The 14,040-nt window shown below is 50.6% G+C and overlaps 1 protein-coding gene across 6 annotated transcripts in view; it reads right to left on the bottom strand.

The window, feature by feature from the left end:
- The window catches only part of manba (mannosidase, beta A, lysosomal), a 41,978-nt gene that overhangs the window by 3,916 nt on the left and 24,022 nt on the right, over positions 1-14,040 (bottom strand). For 3 of the 6 annotated variants that reach the window (XR_016489108.1, XM_090211724.1, XM_090211725.1), the window contains exon 15: positions 12,644-12,786. The exons of 1 other annotated variant lie outside the window; for it this stretch is intronic. Coding sequence is in view for 3 of the 5 variants with exons in the window: in XM_090211724.1 (XP_090067850.1) it covers positions 12,644-12,786 (143 nt within the window). In the remaining 2 variants the exon portion in view is untranslated. Of the gene's footprint in view, positions 1-7,863; positions 7,965-12,643; positions 12,787-14,040 lie in introns of those variants that run through there. 2 more of the 6 variants (XR_016489109.1, XM_090211727.1) reach the window with 2 other exon arrangements.

Genomic DNA, 14,040 nt, shown 5'->3' with positions numbered 1-14,040 from the left:
GAACACAGTTATCCACCTGCCAGAGGACTACAGAGGAACACAGTTATCCACCTGCCAGAGGACTACAGAGGAACACAGTTATCCATGTAGCCTGCCTGGGGACTACAGAGGAACACAGTTATCCACCTGCCAGAGGACTACAGAGGAACACAGTTATCCAACTGCCAGAGGACTACAGAGGAACACAGTTATCCACCTGCCAGAGGACTACAGAGGAACACAGTTATCCACCTGCCAGAGGACTACAGAGGAACACAGTTATCCATATAGCCTGCCTGGGGACTACAGAGGAACACAGTTATCCATGTAGCCTGCCTGGGGACTACAGAGGAACACAGTTATCCATGTAGCCTGCCTGGGGACTACAGAGGAACACAGTTATCCATGTAGCCTGCCTGGGGACTACAGAGGAACACAGTTATCCACCTGCCAGAGGACTACAGAGGAACACAGTTATCCAACTGCCAGAGGACTACAGAGGAACACAGTTATCCACCTGCCAGAGGACTACAGAGGAACACAGTTATCCACCTGCCAGAGGACTACAGAGGAACACAGTTATCCATATAGCCTGCCTGGGGACTACAGAGGAACACAGTTATCCATGTAGCCTGCCTGGGGACTACAGAGGAACACAGTTATCCATGTAGCCTGCCTGGGGACTACAGAGGAACACAGTTATCCATGTAGCCTGCCTGGGGACTACAGAGGAACACAGTTATCCATGTAGCCTGCCTGGGGACTACAGAGGAACACAGTTATCCACCTGCCAGAGGACTACAGAGGAACACAGTTATCCACCTGCCAGACGACTACAGAGGAACACAGTTATCCACCTGCCAGACGACTACAGAGGAACACAGTTATCCACCTGCCAGAGGACTACAGAGGAACACAGTTATCCACCTGCCAGAGGACAACAGAGGAACACAGTTATCCACCTGCCAGAGGAACACAGTTATCCATGTAGCCTGCCTGGGGACTACAGAGGAACACAGTTATCCACCTGCCAGAGGACTACAGAGGAACACAGTTATCCATGTAGCCTGCCTGGGGACTACAGAGGAACACAGTTATCCATGTAGCCTGCCTGGGGACTACAGAGGAACACAGTTATGCACCTGCCTGGGGACTACAGAGGAACACAGTTATCCATGTAGCCTGCCTGGGGACTACAGAGGAACACAGTTATCCACCTGCCAGAGGACTACAGAGGAACACAGTTATCCACCTGCCAGAGGACTACAGAGGAACACAGTTATCCATATAGCCTGCCTGGGGACTACAGAGGAACACAGTTATCCATGTAGCCTGCCTGGGGACTACAGAGGAACACAGTTATCCATGTAGCCTGCCTGGGGACTACAGAGGAACACAGTTATCCATGTAGCCTGCCTGGGGACTACAGAGGAACACAGTTATCCACCAGCCAGAGGACTACAGAGGAACACAGTTATCCACCTGCCAGAGGACTACAGAGGAACACAGTTATCCACCTGCCAGAGGACTACAGAGGAACACAGTTATCCACCTGCCAGAGGACAACAGAGGAACACAGTTATCCACCTGCCAGAGGAACACAGTTATCCATGTAGCCTGCCTGGGGACTACAGAGGAACACAGTTATCCACGTGCCAGAGGACTACAGAGGAACACAGTTATCCATGTAGCCTGCCTGGGGACTACAGAGGAACACAGTTATCCATGTAGCCTGCCTGGGGACTACAGAGGAACACAGTTAGATTGTCTGTTTGTGGATGACCTCAGCACTTCCTCCTTCCACAAGCACCAATCCGGAAGCCACAGTGCACACAGGATCCAGACTGCTCCACTCATAGACTGAAACCTGACGACAAGATACATCAGTCTACAATCAGTACTCTGTCACTGATGGTGTTGGAACACAGGTATCCACCTGCCAGAGGAACACAGTTATCCACCTGCCAGAGGAACACAGTTATCCACCTGCCAGAGGACTACAGAGGAACACAGTTATCCACCTGCCAGAGGACTACAGAGGAACACAGTTATCCATGTAGCCTGCCTGGGGACTACAGAGGAACACAGTTATCCACCTGCCAGAGGACTACAGAGGAACACAGTTATCCAACTGCCAGAGGACTACAGAGGAACACAGTTATCCACCTGCCAGAGGACTACAGAGGAACACAGTTATCCACCTGCCAGAGGACTACAGAGGAACACAGTTATCCATATAGCCTGCCTGGGGACTACAGAGGAACACAGTTATCCATGTAGCCTGCCTGGGGACTACAGAGGAACACAGTTATCCATGTAGCCTGCCTGGGGACTACAGAGGAACACAGTTATCCATGTAGCCTGCCTGGGGACTACAGAGGAACACAGTTATCCACCTGCCAGAGGACTACAGAGGAACACAGTTATCCAACTGCCAGAGGACTACAGAGGAACACAGTTATCCACCTGCCAGAGGACTACAGAGGAACACAGTTATCCACCTGCCAGAGGACTACAGAGGAACACAGTTATCCATATAGCCTGCCTGGGGACTACAGAGGAACACAGTTATCCATGTAGCCTGCCTGGGGACTACAGAGGAACACAGTTATCCATGTAGCCTGCCTGGGGACTACAGAGGAACACAGTTATCCATGTAGCCTGCCTGGGGACTACAGAGGAACACAGTTATCCATGTAGCCTGCCTGGGGACTACAGAGGAACACAGTTATCCACCTGCCAGAGGACTACAGAGGAACACAGTTATCCACCTGCCAGACGACTACAGAGGAACACAGTTATCCACCTGCCAGACGACTACAGAGGAACACAGTTATCCACCTGCCAGAGGACTACAGAGGAACACAGTTATCCACCTGCCAGAGGACAACAGAGGAACACAGTTATCCACCTGCCAGAGGAACACAGTTATCCATGTAGCCTGCCTGGGGACTACAGAGGAACACAGTTATCCACCTGCCAGAGGACTACAGAGGAACACAGTTATCCATGTAGCCTGCCTGGGGACTACAGAGGAACACAGTTATCCATGTAGCCTGCCTGGGGACTACAGAGGAACACAGTTATGCACCTGCCTGGGGACTACAGAGGAACACAGTTATCCATGTAGCCTGCCTGGGGACTACAGAGGAACACAGTTATCCACCTGCCAGAGGACTACAGAGGAACACAGTTATCCACCTGCCAGAGGACTACAGAGGAACACAGTTATCCATATAGCCTGCCTGGGGACTACAGAGGAACACAGTTATCCATGTAGCCTGCCTGGGGACTACAGAGGAACACAGTTATCCATGTAGCCTGCCTGGGGACTACAGAGGAACACAGTTATCCATGTAGCCTGCCTGGGGACTACAGAGGAACACAGTTATCCATGTAGCCTGCCTGGGGACTACAGAGGAACACAGTTATCCACCAGCCAGAGGACTACAGAGGAACACAGTTATCCACCTGCCAGAGGACTACAGAGGAACACAGTTATCCACCTGCCAGAGGACTACAGAGGAACACAGTTATCCACCTGCCAGAGGACAACAGAGGAACACAGTTATCCACCTGCCAGAGGAACACAGTTATCCATGTAGCCTGCCTGGGGACTACAGAGGAACACAGTTATCCACGTGCCAGAGGACTACAGAGGAACACAGTTATCCATGTAGCCTGCCTGGGGACTACAGAGGAACACAGTTATCCATGTAGCCTGCCTGGGGACTACAGAGGAACACAGTTATGCACCTGCCTGGGGACTACAGAGGAACACAGTTATCCATGTAGCCTGCCAGGGGACTACGGAGGAACACAGTTATCCATGTAGCCTGCCTGGGGACTACGGAGGAACACAGTTATCCACCTGCCAGAGGACTACAGAGGAACACAGTTATCCATGTAGCCTGCCTGGGGACTACAGAGGAACACAGTTATCCACCTGCCAGAGGACTACAGAGGAACACAGTTATCCATGTTGCCTGCCTGGGGACTACAGAGGAACACAGTTATCCACCTGCCAGAGGACTACAGAGGAACACAGTTATCCACCTGCCAGAGGACTACAGAGGAACACAGTTATCCATGTAGCCTGCCTGGGGACTACAGAGGAACACAGTTATCCACCTGCCAGAGGACTACAGAGGAACACAGTTATCCACCTGCCAGAGGACTACAGAGGAACACAGTTATCCATGTAGCCTGCCTGGGGACTACAGAGGAACACAGTTATCCATGTAGCCTGCCTGGGGACTACAGAGGAACACAGTTATCCACCTGCCAGAGGACTACAGAGGAACACAGTTATCCATGTAGCCTGCCTGGGGACTACGGAGGAACACAGTTATCCGCCTGCCAGAGGACTACAGAGGAACACAGTTATCCATGTAGCCTGCCTGGGGACTACAGAGGAACACAGTTATCCATGTAGCCTGCCTGGGGACTACAGAGGAACATAGTTATCCATGTAGCCTGCCTGGGGACTACAGAGGAACACAGTTATCCACTTAGCCTGCCTGGGGACTACGGAGGAACACAGTTATCCATGTAGTCTGCCTGGGGACTACAGAGGAACACAGTTATCCACCTGCCAGAGGACTACAGAGGAACACAGTTATCCACCTGCCAGAGGACTACAGAGGAACACAGTTATCCATGTAGCCTGCCTGGGGACTACAGAGGAACACAGTTATCCACCTGCCAGAGGACTACAGAGGAACACAGTTATCCACGTAGCCTGCCTGGGGACTACAGAGGAACACAGTTATCCACCTGCCAGAGGACTACAGAGGAACACAGTTATCCAACTGCCAGAGGACTACAGAGGAACACAGTTATCCACCTGCCAGAGGACTACAGAGGAACACAGTTAGATTGTCTGTTTGTGGATGACCTCAGCACTTCCTCCTTCCACAAGCACCAATCCGGAAGCCACAGTGCACACAGGATCCAGACTGCTCCACTCATAGACTGAAACCTGACGACAAGATACATCAGTCTACAATCAGTACTCTGTCACTGATGGTGTTGGAACACAGGTATCCACCTGCCAGAGGAACACAGTTATCCACCTGCCAGAGGAACACAGTTATCCACCTGCCAGAGGACTACAGAGGAACACAGTTATCCACCTGCCAGAGGACTACAGAGGAACACAGTTATCCATGTAGCCTGCCTGGGGACTACAGAGGAACACAGTTATCCACCTGCCAGAGGACTACAGAGGAACACAGTTATCCAACTGCCAGAGGACTACAGAGGAACACAGTTATCCACCTGCCAGAGGACTACAGAGGAACACAGTTATCCACCTGCCAGAGGACTACAGAGGAACACAGTTATCCATATAGCCTGCCTGGGGACTACAGAGGAACACAGTTATCCATGTAGCCTGCCTGGGGACTACAGAGGAACACAGTTATCCATGTAGCCTGCCTGGGGACTACAGAGGAACACAGTTATCCATGTAGCCTGCCTGGGGACTACAGAGGAACACAGTTATCCATGTAGCCTGCCTGGGGACTACAGAGGAACACAGTTATCCACCAGCCAGAGGACTACAGAGGAACACAGTTATCCACCTGCCAGAGGACTACAGAGGAACACAGTTATCCACCTGCCAGAGGACTACAGAGGAACACAGTTATCCACCTGCCAGAGGACAACAGAGGAACACAGTTATCCACCTGCCAGAGGAACACAGTTATCCATGTAGCCTGCCTGGGGACTACAGAGGAACACAGTTATCCACGTGCCAGAGGACTACAGAGGAACACAGTTATCCATGTAGCCTGCCTGGGGACTACAGAGGAACACAGTTATCCATGTAGCCTGCCTGGGGACTACAGAGGAACACAGTTATGCACCTGCCTGGGGACTACAGAGGAACACAGTTATCCATGTAGCCTGCCAGGGGACTACGGAGGAACACAGTTATCCATGTAGCCTGCCTGGGGACTACGGAGGAACACAGTTATCCACCTGCCAGAGGACTACAGAGGAACACAGTTATCCATGTAGCCTGCCTGGGGACTACAGAGGAACACAGTTATCCACCTGCCAGAGGACTACAGAGGAACACAGTTATCCATGTTGCCTGCCTGGGGACTACAGAGGAACACAGTTATCCACCTGCCAGAGGACTACAGAGGAACACAGTTATCCACCTGCCAGAGGACTACAGAGGAACACAGTTATCCATGTAGCCTGCCTGGGGACTACAGAGGAACACAGTTATCCACCTGCCAGAGGACTACAGAGGAACACAGTTATCCACCTGCCAGAGGACTACAGAGGAACACAGTTATCCATGTAGCCTGCCTGGGGACTACAGAGGAACACAGTTATCCATGTAGCCTGCCTGGGGACTACAGAGGAACACAGTTATCCACCTGCCAGAGGACTACAGAGGAACACAGTTATCCATGTAGCCTGCCTGGGGACTACGGAGGAACACAGTTATCCGCCTGCCAGAGGACTACAGAGGAACACAGTTATCCATGTAGCCTGCCTGGGGACTACAGAGGAACACAGTTATCCACCTGCCAGAGGACAACAGAGGAACACAGTTATCCACCTGCCAGAGGAACACAGTTATCCATGTAGCCTGCCTGGGGACTACAGAGGAACACAGTTATCCACGTGCCAGAGGACTACAGAGGAACACAGTTATCCATGTAGCCTGCCTGGGGACTACAGAGGAACACAGTTATCCATGTAGCCTGCCTGGGGACTACAGAGGAACACAGTTATGCACCTGCCTGGGGACTACAGAGGAACACAGTTATCCATGTAGCCTGCCAGGGGACTACGGAGGAACACAGTTATCCATGTAGCCTGCCTGGGGACTACGGAGGAACACAGTTATCCACCTGCCAGAGGACTACAGAGGAACACAGTTATCCATGTAGCCTGCCTGGGGACTACAGAGGAACACAGTTATCCACCTGCCAGAGGACTACAGAGGAACACAGTTATCCATGTTGCCTGCCTGGGGACTACAGAGGAACACAGTTATCCACCTGCCAGAGGACTACAGAGGAACACAGTTATCCACCTGCCAGAGGACTACAGAGGAACACAGTTATCCATGTAGCCTGCCTGGGGACTACAGAGGAACACAGTTATCCACCTGCCAGAGGACTACAGAGGAACACAGTTATCCACCTGCCAGAGGACTACAGAGGAACACAGTTATCCATGTAGCCTGCCTGGGGACTACAGAGGAACACAGTTATCCATGTAGCCTGCCTGGGGACTACAGAGGAACACAGTTATCCACCTGCCAGAGGACTACAGAGGAACACAGTTATCCATGTAGCCTGCCTGGGGACTACGGAGGAACACAGTTATCCGCCTGCCAGAGGACTACAGAGGAACACAGTTATCCATGTAGCCTGCCTGGGGACTACAGAGGAACACAGTTATCCATGTAGCCTGCCTGGGGACTACAGAGGAACATAGTTATCCATGTAGCCTGCCTGGGGACTACAGAGGAACACAGTTATCCACTTAGCCTGCCTGGGGACTACGGAGGAACACAGTTATCCATGTAGTCTGCCTGGGGACTACAGAGGAACACAGTTATCCACCTGCCAGAGGACTACAGAGGAACACAGTTATCCACCTGCCAGAGGACTACAGAGGAACACAGTTATCCATGTAGCCTGCCTGGGGACTACAGAGGAACACAGTTATCCACCTGCCAGAGGACTACAGAGGAACACAGTTATCCACGTAGCCTGCCTGGGGACTACAGAGGAACACAGTTATCCACCTGCCAGAGGACTACAGAGGAACACAGTTATCCAACTGCCAGAGGACTACAGAGGAACACAGTTATCCACCTGCCAGAGGACTACAGAGGAACACAGTTAGATTGTCTGTTTGTGGATGACCTCAGCACTTCCTCCTTCCACAAGCACCAATCCGGAAGCCACAGTGCACACAGGATCCAGACTGCTCCACTCATAGACTGAAACCTGACGACAAGATACATCAGTCTACAATCAGTACTCTGTCACTGATGGTGTTGGAACACAGGTATCCACCTGCCAGAGGAACACAGTTATCCACCTGCCAGAGGAACACAGTTATCCACCTGCCAGAGGACTACAGAGGAACACAGTTATCCACCTGCCAGAGGACTACAGAGGAACACAGTTATCCATGTAGCCTGCCTGGGGACTACAGAGGAACACAGTTATCCACCTGCCAGAGGACTACAGAGGAACACAGTTATCCAACTGCCAGAGGACTACAGAGGAACACAGTTATCCACCTGCCAGAGGACTACAGAGGAACACAGTTATCCACCTGCCAGAGGACTACAGAGGAACACAGTTATCCATATAGCCTGCCTGGGGACTACAGAGGAACACAGTTATCCATGTAGCCTGCCTGGGGACTACAGAGGAACACAGTTATCCATGTAGCCTGCCTGGGGACTACAGAGGAACACAGTTATCCATGTAGCCTGCCTGGGGACTACAGAGGAACACAGTTATCCACCTGCCAGAGGACTACAGAGGAACACAGTTATCCAACTGCCAGAGGACTACAGAGGAACACAGTTATCCACCTGCCAGAGGACTACAGAGGAACACAGTTATCCACCTGCCAGAGGACTACAGAGGAACACAGTTATCCATATAGCCTGCCTGGGGACTACAGAGGAACACAGTTATCCATGTAGCCTGCCTGGGGACTACAGAGGAACACAGTTATCCATGTAGCCTGCCTGGGGACTACAGAGGAACACAGTTATCCATGTAGCCTGCCTGGGGACTACAGAGGAACACAGTTATCCATGTAGCCTGCCTGGGGACTACAGAGGAACACAGTTATCCACCTGCCAGAGGACTACAGAGGAACACAGTTATCCACCTGCCAGACGACTACAGAGGAACACAGTTATCCACCTGCCAGAGGACTACAGAGGAACACAGTTATCCACCTGCCAGAGGACAACAGAGGAACACAGTTATCCACCTGCCAGAGGAACACAGTTATCCATGTAGCCTGCCTGGGGACTACAGAGGAACACAGTTATCCACCTGACAGAGGACTACAGAGGAACACAGTTATCCATGTAGCCTGCCTGGGGACTACAGAGGAACACAGTTATCCATGTAGCCTGCCTGGGGACTACAGAGGAACACAGTTATGCACCTGCCTGGGGACTACAGAGGAACACAGTTATCCATGTAGCCTGCCTGGGGACTACAGAGGAACACAGTTATCCACCTGCCAGAGGACTACAGAGGAACACAGTTATCCACCTGCCAGAGGACTACAGAGGAACACAGTTATCCATATAGCCTGCCTGGGGACTACAGAGGAACACAGTTATCCATGTAGCCTGCCTGGGGACTACAGAGGAACACAGTTATCCATGTAGCCTGCCTGGGGACTACAGAGGAACACAGTTATCCATGTAGCCTGCCTGGGGACTACAGAGGAACACAGTTATCCATGTAGCCTGCCTGGGGACTACAGAGGAACACAGTTATCCACCAGCCAGAGGACTACAGAGGAACACAGTTATCCACCTGCCAGAGGACTACAGAGGAACACAGTTATCCACCTGCCAGAGGACTACAGAGGAACACAGTTATCCACCTGCCAGAGGACAACAGAGGAACACAGTTATCCACCTGCCAGAGGAACACAGTTATCCATGTAGCCTGCCTGGGGACTACAGAGGAACACAGTTATCCACGTGCCAGAGGACTACAGAGGAACACAGTTATCCATGTAGCCTGCCTGGGGACTACAGAGGAACACAGTTATCCATGTAGCCTGCCTGGGGACTACAGAGGAACACAGTTATGCACCTGCCTGGGGACTACAGAGGAACACAGTTATCCATGTAGCCTGCCAGGGGACTACGGAGGAACACAGTTATCCATGTAGCCTGCCTGGGGACTACGGAGGAACACAGTTATCCACCTGCCAGAGGACTACAGAGGAACACAGTTATCCATGTAGCCTGCCTGGGGACTACAGAGGAACACAGTTATCCACCTGCCAGAGGACTACAGAGGAACACAGTTATCCATGTTGCCTGCCTGGGGACTACAGAGGAACACAGTTATCCACCTGCCAGAGGACTACAGAGGAACACAGTTATCCACCTGCCAGAGGACTACAGAGGAACACAGTTATCCATGTAGCCTGCCTGGGGACTACAGAGGAACACAGTTATCCACCTGCCAGAGGACTACAGAGGAACACAGTTATCCACCTGCCAGAGGACTACAGAGGAACACAGTTATCCATGTAGCCTGCCTGGGGACTACAGAGGAACACAGTTATCCATGTAGCCTGCCTGGGGACTACAGAGGAACACAGTTATCCACCTGCCAGAGGACTACAGAGGAACACAGTTATCCATGTAGCCTGCCTGGGGACTACGGAGGAACACAGTTATCCGCCTGCCAGAGGACTACAGAGGAACACAGTTATCCATGTAGCCTGCCTGGGGACTACAGAGGAACACAGTTATCCATGTAGCCTGCCTGGGGACTACAGAGGAACATAGTTATCCATGTAGCCTGCCTGGGGACTACAGAGGAACACAGTTATCCACTTAGCCTGCCTGGGGACTACGGAGGAACACAGTTATCCATGTAGTCTGCCTGGGGACTACAGAGGAACACAGTTATCCACCTGCCAGAGGACTACAGAGGAACACAGTTATCCACCTGCCAGAGGACTACAGAGGAACACAGTTATCCATGTAGCCTGCCTGGGGACTACAGAGGAACACAGTTATCCACTTAGCCTGCCTGGGGACTACGGAGGAACACAGTTATCCATGTAGCCTGCCTGGGGACTACAGAGGAACACAGTTATCCATGTAGCCTGCCAGAGGACAACAGAGGAACACAGTTATCCACCTGCCAGAGGAACACAGTTATCCACCTGCCAGAGGACTACAGAGGAACACAGTTATCCATGTAGCCTGCCTGGGGACTACAGAGGAACACAGTTATCCATGTAGCCTGCCTGGGGACTACGGAGGAACACAGTTATCCATGTAGCCTGCCTGGGGACTACAGAGGAACACAGTTATCCATGTAGCCTGCCTGGGGACTACGGAGGAACCCAGTTATCCACCTGCCAGATGACTACAGAGGAACACAGTTATCCATGTAGCCTGCCTGGGGACTACAGAGGAACATAGTTATCCATGTAGCCTGCCTGGGGACTACAGAGGAACACAGTTATCCATGTAGCCTGCCTGGGGACTACGGAGGAACATAGTTATCCATGTAGCCTGCCTGGGGACTACAGAGGAACACAGTTATCCACTTAGCCTGCCTGGGGACTACAGAGGAACACAGTTATCCATGTAGCCTGCCTGGGGACTACAGAGGAACACAGTTATCCATGTAGCCTGCCTGGGGACTACAGAGGAACACAGTTATCCATGTAGCCTGCCTGGGGACTACAGTGGAACATAGTTATCCATGTAGCCTGCCTGGGGACTACAGAGGAACACAGTTATCCATGTAGCCTGCCTGGGGACTACGGAGGAACACAGTTATCCACTTAGCCTGCCTGGGGACTACAGAGGAACACAGTTATCCACTTAGCCTGCCAGGGGACTCCAAGCGGGCTGTCATGTGCTTTTTACTTAGGAGTGGCTTCCGTCTGGCCACTCTACCATAAAGACCTGATTGGTGGAGTGCTGCAGAGATGGTTGTTCTTTTGGAAGGTTTTCCCCATCTCCACAGAAGAACTCTGGAGCTCTGTCAGAGTGACCATCCCTGACCAAGGAAGGCCCTCCTCCCCCGATTGCTCAGTTTGGCCAGGCAGCCAGTTCTAGGAAGAGTCTTGGTGGTTCCAAACTTCTTCCATTTAAGAATGATTGAGGCCACTGTGTTATATCGGGACCGACATTTTCTGGTACCCTTCCCCAGATCTGTGCCTCGACACAATCCTGTCTCAGACCTCTACGGACAATTCCTTCGACCTCATGGCTTGGTTTTTGCTCAGACATGCACTGTCAACTGTGGGACCTTTATATAGACAGGTGTGTGCCTTTCCAAATCATGTCCAATCAAATTGATTTACCACAGGTGGACTCCAATCAAGTTGTAGAAACATCTCAAGGATGATCAATGGAAACAGGATGCACCTGAGCTCAATTTCAAGTCTCATAGCAAAGGGTCTGAATACTTATGTAAATAAGGTATCTGTTATTATTTATTTTTCATTAATTAGCAAATATTTTTAAATGTGTTTTTGCTTTGTCATTATGGGTTATTGTGATGTCATTATGGGTTATTGTGATGTCATTATGGGTTATTGTGATGTCATTATGGGTTATTGTGATGTCATTATGGGTTATTGTGTGTAGATTGATGAGGGGAAAAAATACATGTAATCCATTTTAGAATAAGGCTGTAACGTAACAAAATGTGGATAAAGTCAAGGAGTCTGAATACTTTCCGAATGCACTGTAGATCAATATTGGAATGATTTATTTTATACAGAATTTTTTGCTAATCTTTAGGCTGCCAATAATTATGGATCTGACTGTACATGCATAAACAATCATGTAAAGTGTATTGGGTTTTTAATGTGTAGACTCAATGTGGTATTGAGAAACAGTTATTTGATGTGTTGAAAATGACGAGAGGGGTCAACGTACCACAGTCCTGAGGTGAAGGTCGTGGCTCAGGTCAGACACAGCATAGACCACCAGACTACCCTGGTCCTCAAAGCCCACCGGAAGCACAGGAGAGAAGAAGTCCTTGGCAAAGTAATGGAGCATCTTCCACTTCCCACCAAACTCTGCAGACGGAAGAAGAAGAACAGATGTGAAAGCTGGTCTCCCATGGGAGAAACCAACGTCTTGACAGTGAGACCAAGAGGCAATTTCCCCTTCCGCGGTGCAATTTCCCCTTCCGCGGTGCAATTTCCCCTTCCGCGGTGCAATGTCCCCTTCCGCGGTGCAATGTCCCCTTCCGCGGTGCAATGTCCCCTTCCGCGGTGCAATGTCCCCTTCCGCGGAGCAATTTCCCCTTCCGCGGTGCAATTTCCCCATCGCCGAGGGTGACTGAGTATTTGCTACTCCTCTACAAAAATAAAAATATTGGTTGGCAACAAGCCTATCTACCAAACAATCAACCAATCGACTAATTGGAGTAAGCCCTGAATGGTATGAGGGTAGATACCTTGATATTTAAACTATTTCCACTCGTCACCCATATTTATGAGCTGGTATGCTATTTGTATAATTATCAACTATAGGAGATATGTCATTCGTTGAAGGAGTTTGTCTAGCAGGAGGTTTATCTAGCAGGAGGATTATCTAGCAGGAGGTTATCTATAGCAGGAGGTTATCTATAGCAGGAGGTTATCTATAGCAGGAGGTTATCTAGCAGGAGGATATATAGCAGGAGGTTCCTAGCAGGAGGATTATCTAGCAGGAGGATTATCTAGCAGGAGGTTATCTATAGCAGGAGGTTATCTAGCAGGAGGATATATAGCAGGAGGTTCCTAGCAGGAGGATTATCTAGCAGGAGGATTATCTAGCAGGAGGATTATCTATAGCAGGAGGTTATCTAGCAAGGTAAGCAACTTTGGTAATTTGACTTTTGTTTGACTGTCGCTACAAAGTTGGTATGATTTGACAAAGCTGTAGCCTACTCGGGGTGCACTCTGCGCGTCCTGAGCGTGCTCTGTGGCGAGATAGTTTAGGCCTACTGCTGAATGCCCTTAATTATTTGAGGAACGTGATCATGCTCAGAATTTATGAACGGCCATTTGCGCAATTCACATCAATGCCATTGGCGAAGTTACTATCGTTACTAAATATCAGTTTAATTTGCTGTGAAATCTTTACATAGTGGCGCATCCACGCCAACAAGGTGGCACAGCACCCCTCTTATTTGGGGAGAACCCTGGCATAGTGGCCAGATCTGGGGGAGAACCCTGGCATAGTGACCAAATCTGGGGGAGAACACAAAGATTGGAAAGCAGCTGCGGTCATCCCCCTCTTCAAAAGGGGGGACACTCTTGACCCAAACTGCTACAGACCTATAT

The sequence above is a fragment of the Oncorhynchus mykiss genome, chromosome 19 (assembly GCF_057628025.1).
Source record: "Oncorhynchus mykiss isolate SJ-2025 chromosome 19, ASM5762802v1, whole genome shotgun sequence".
Lineage (NCBI taxonomy): Eukaryota > Metazoa > Chordata > Actinopteri > Salmoniformes > Salmonidae > Oncorhynchus > Oncorhynchus mykiss.
The sequence above is the reverse complement of the archived record's forward strand: the minus strand, read 5'-3'. Positions and strand labels throughout refer to the sequence as shown.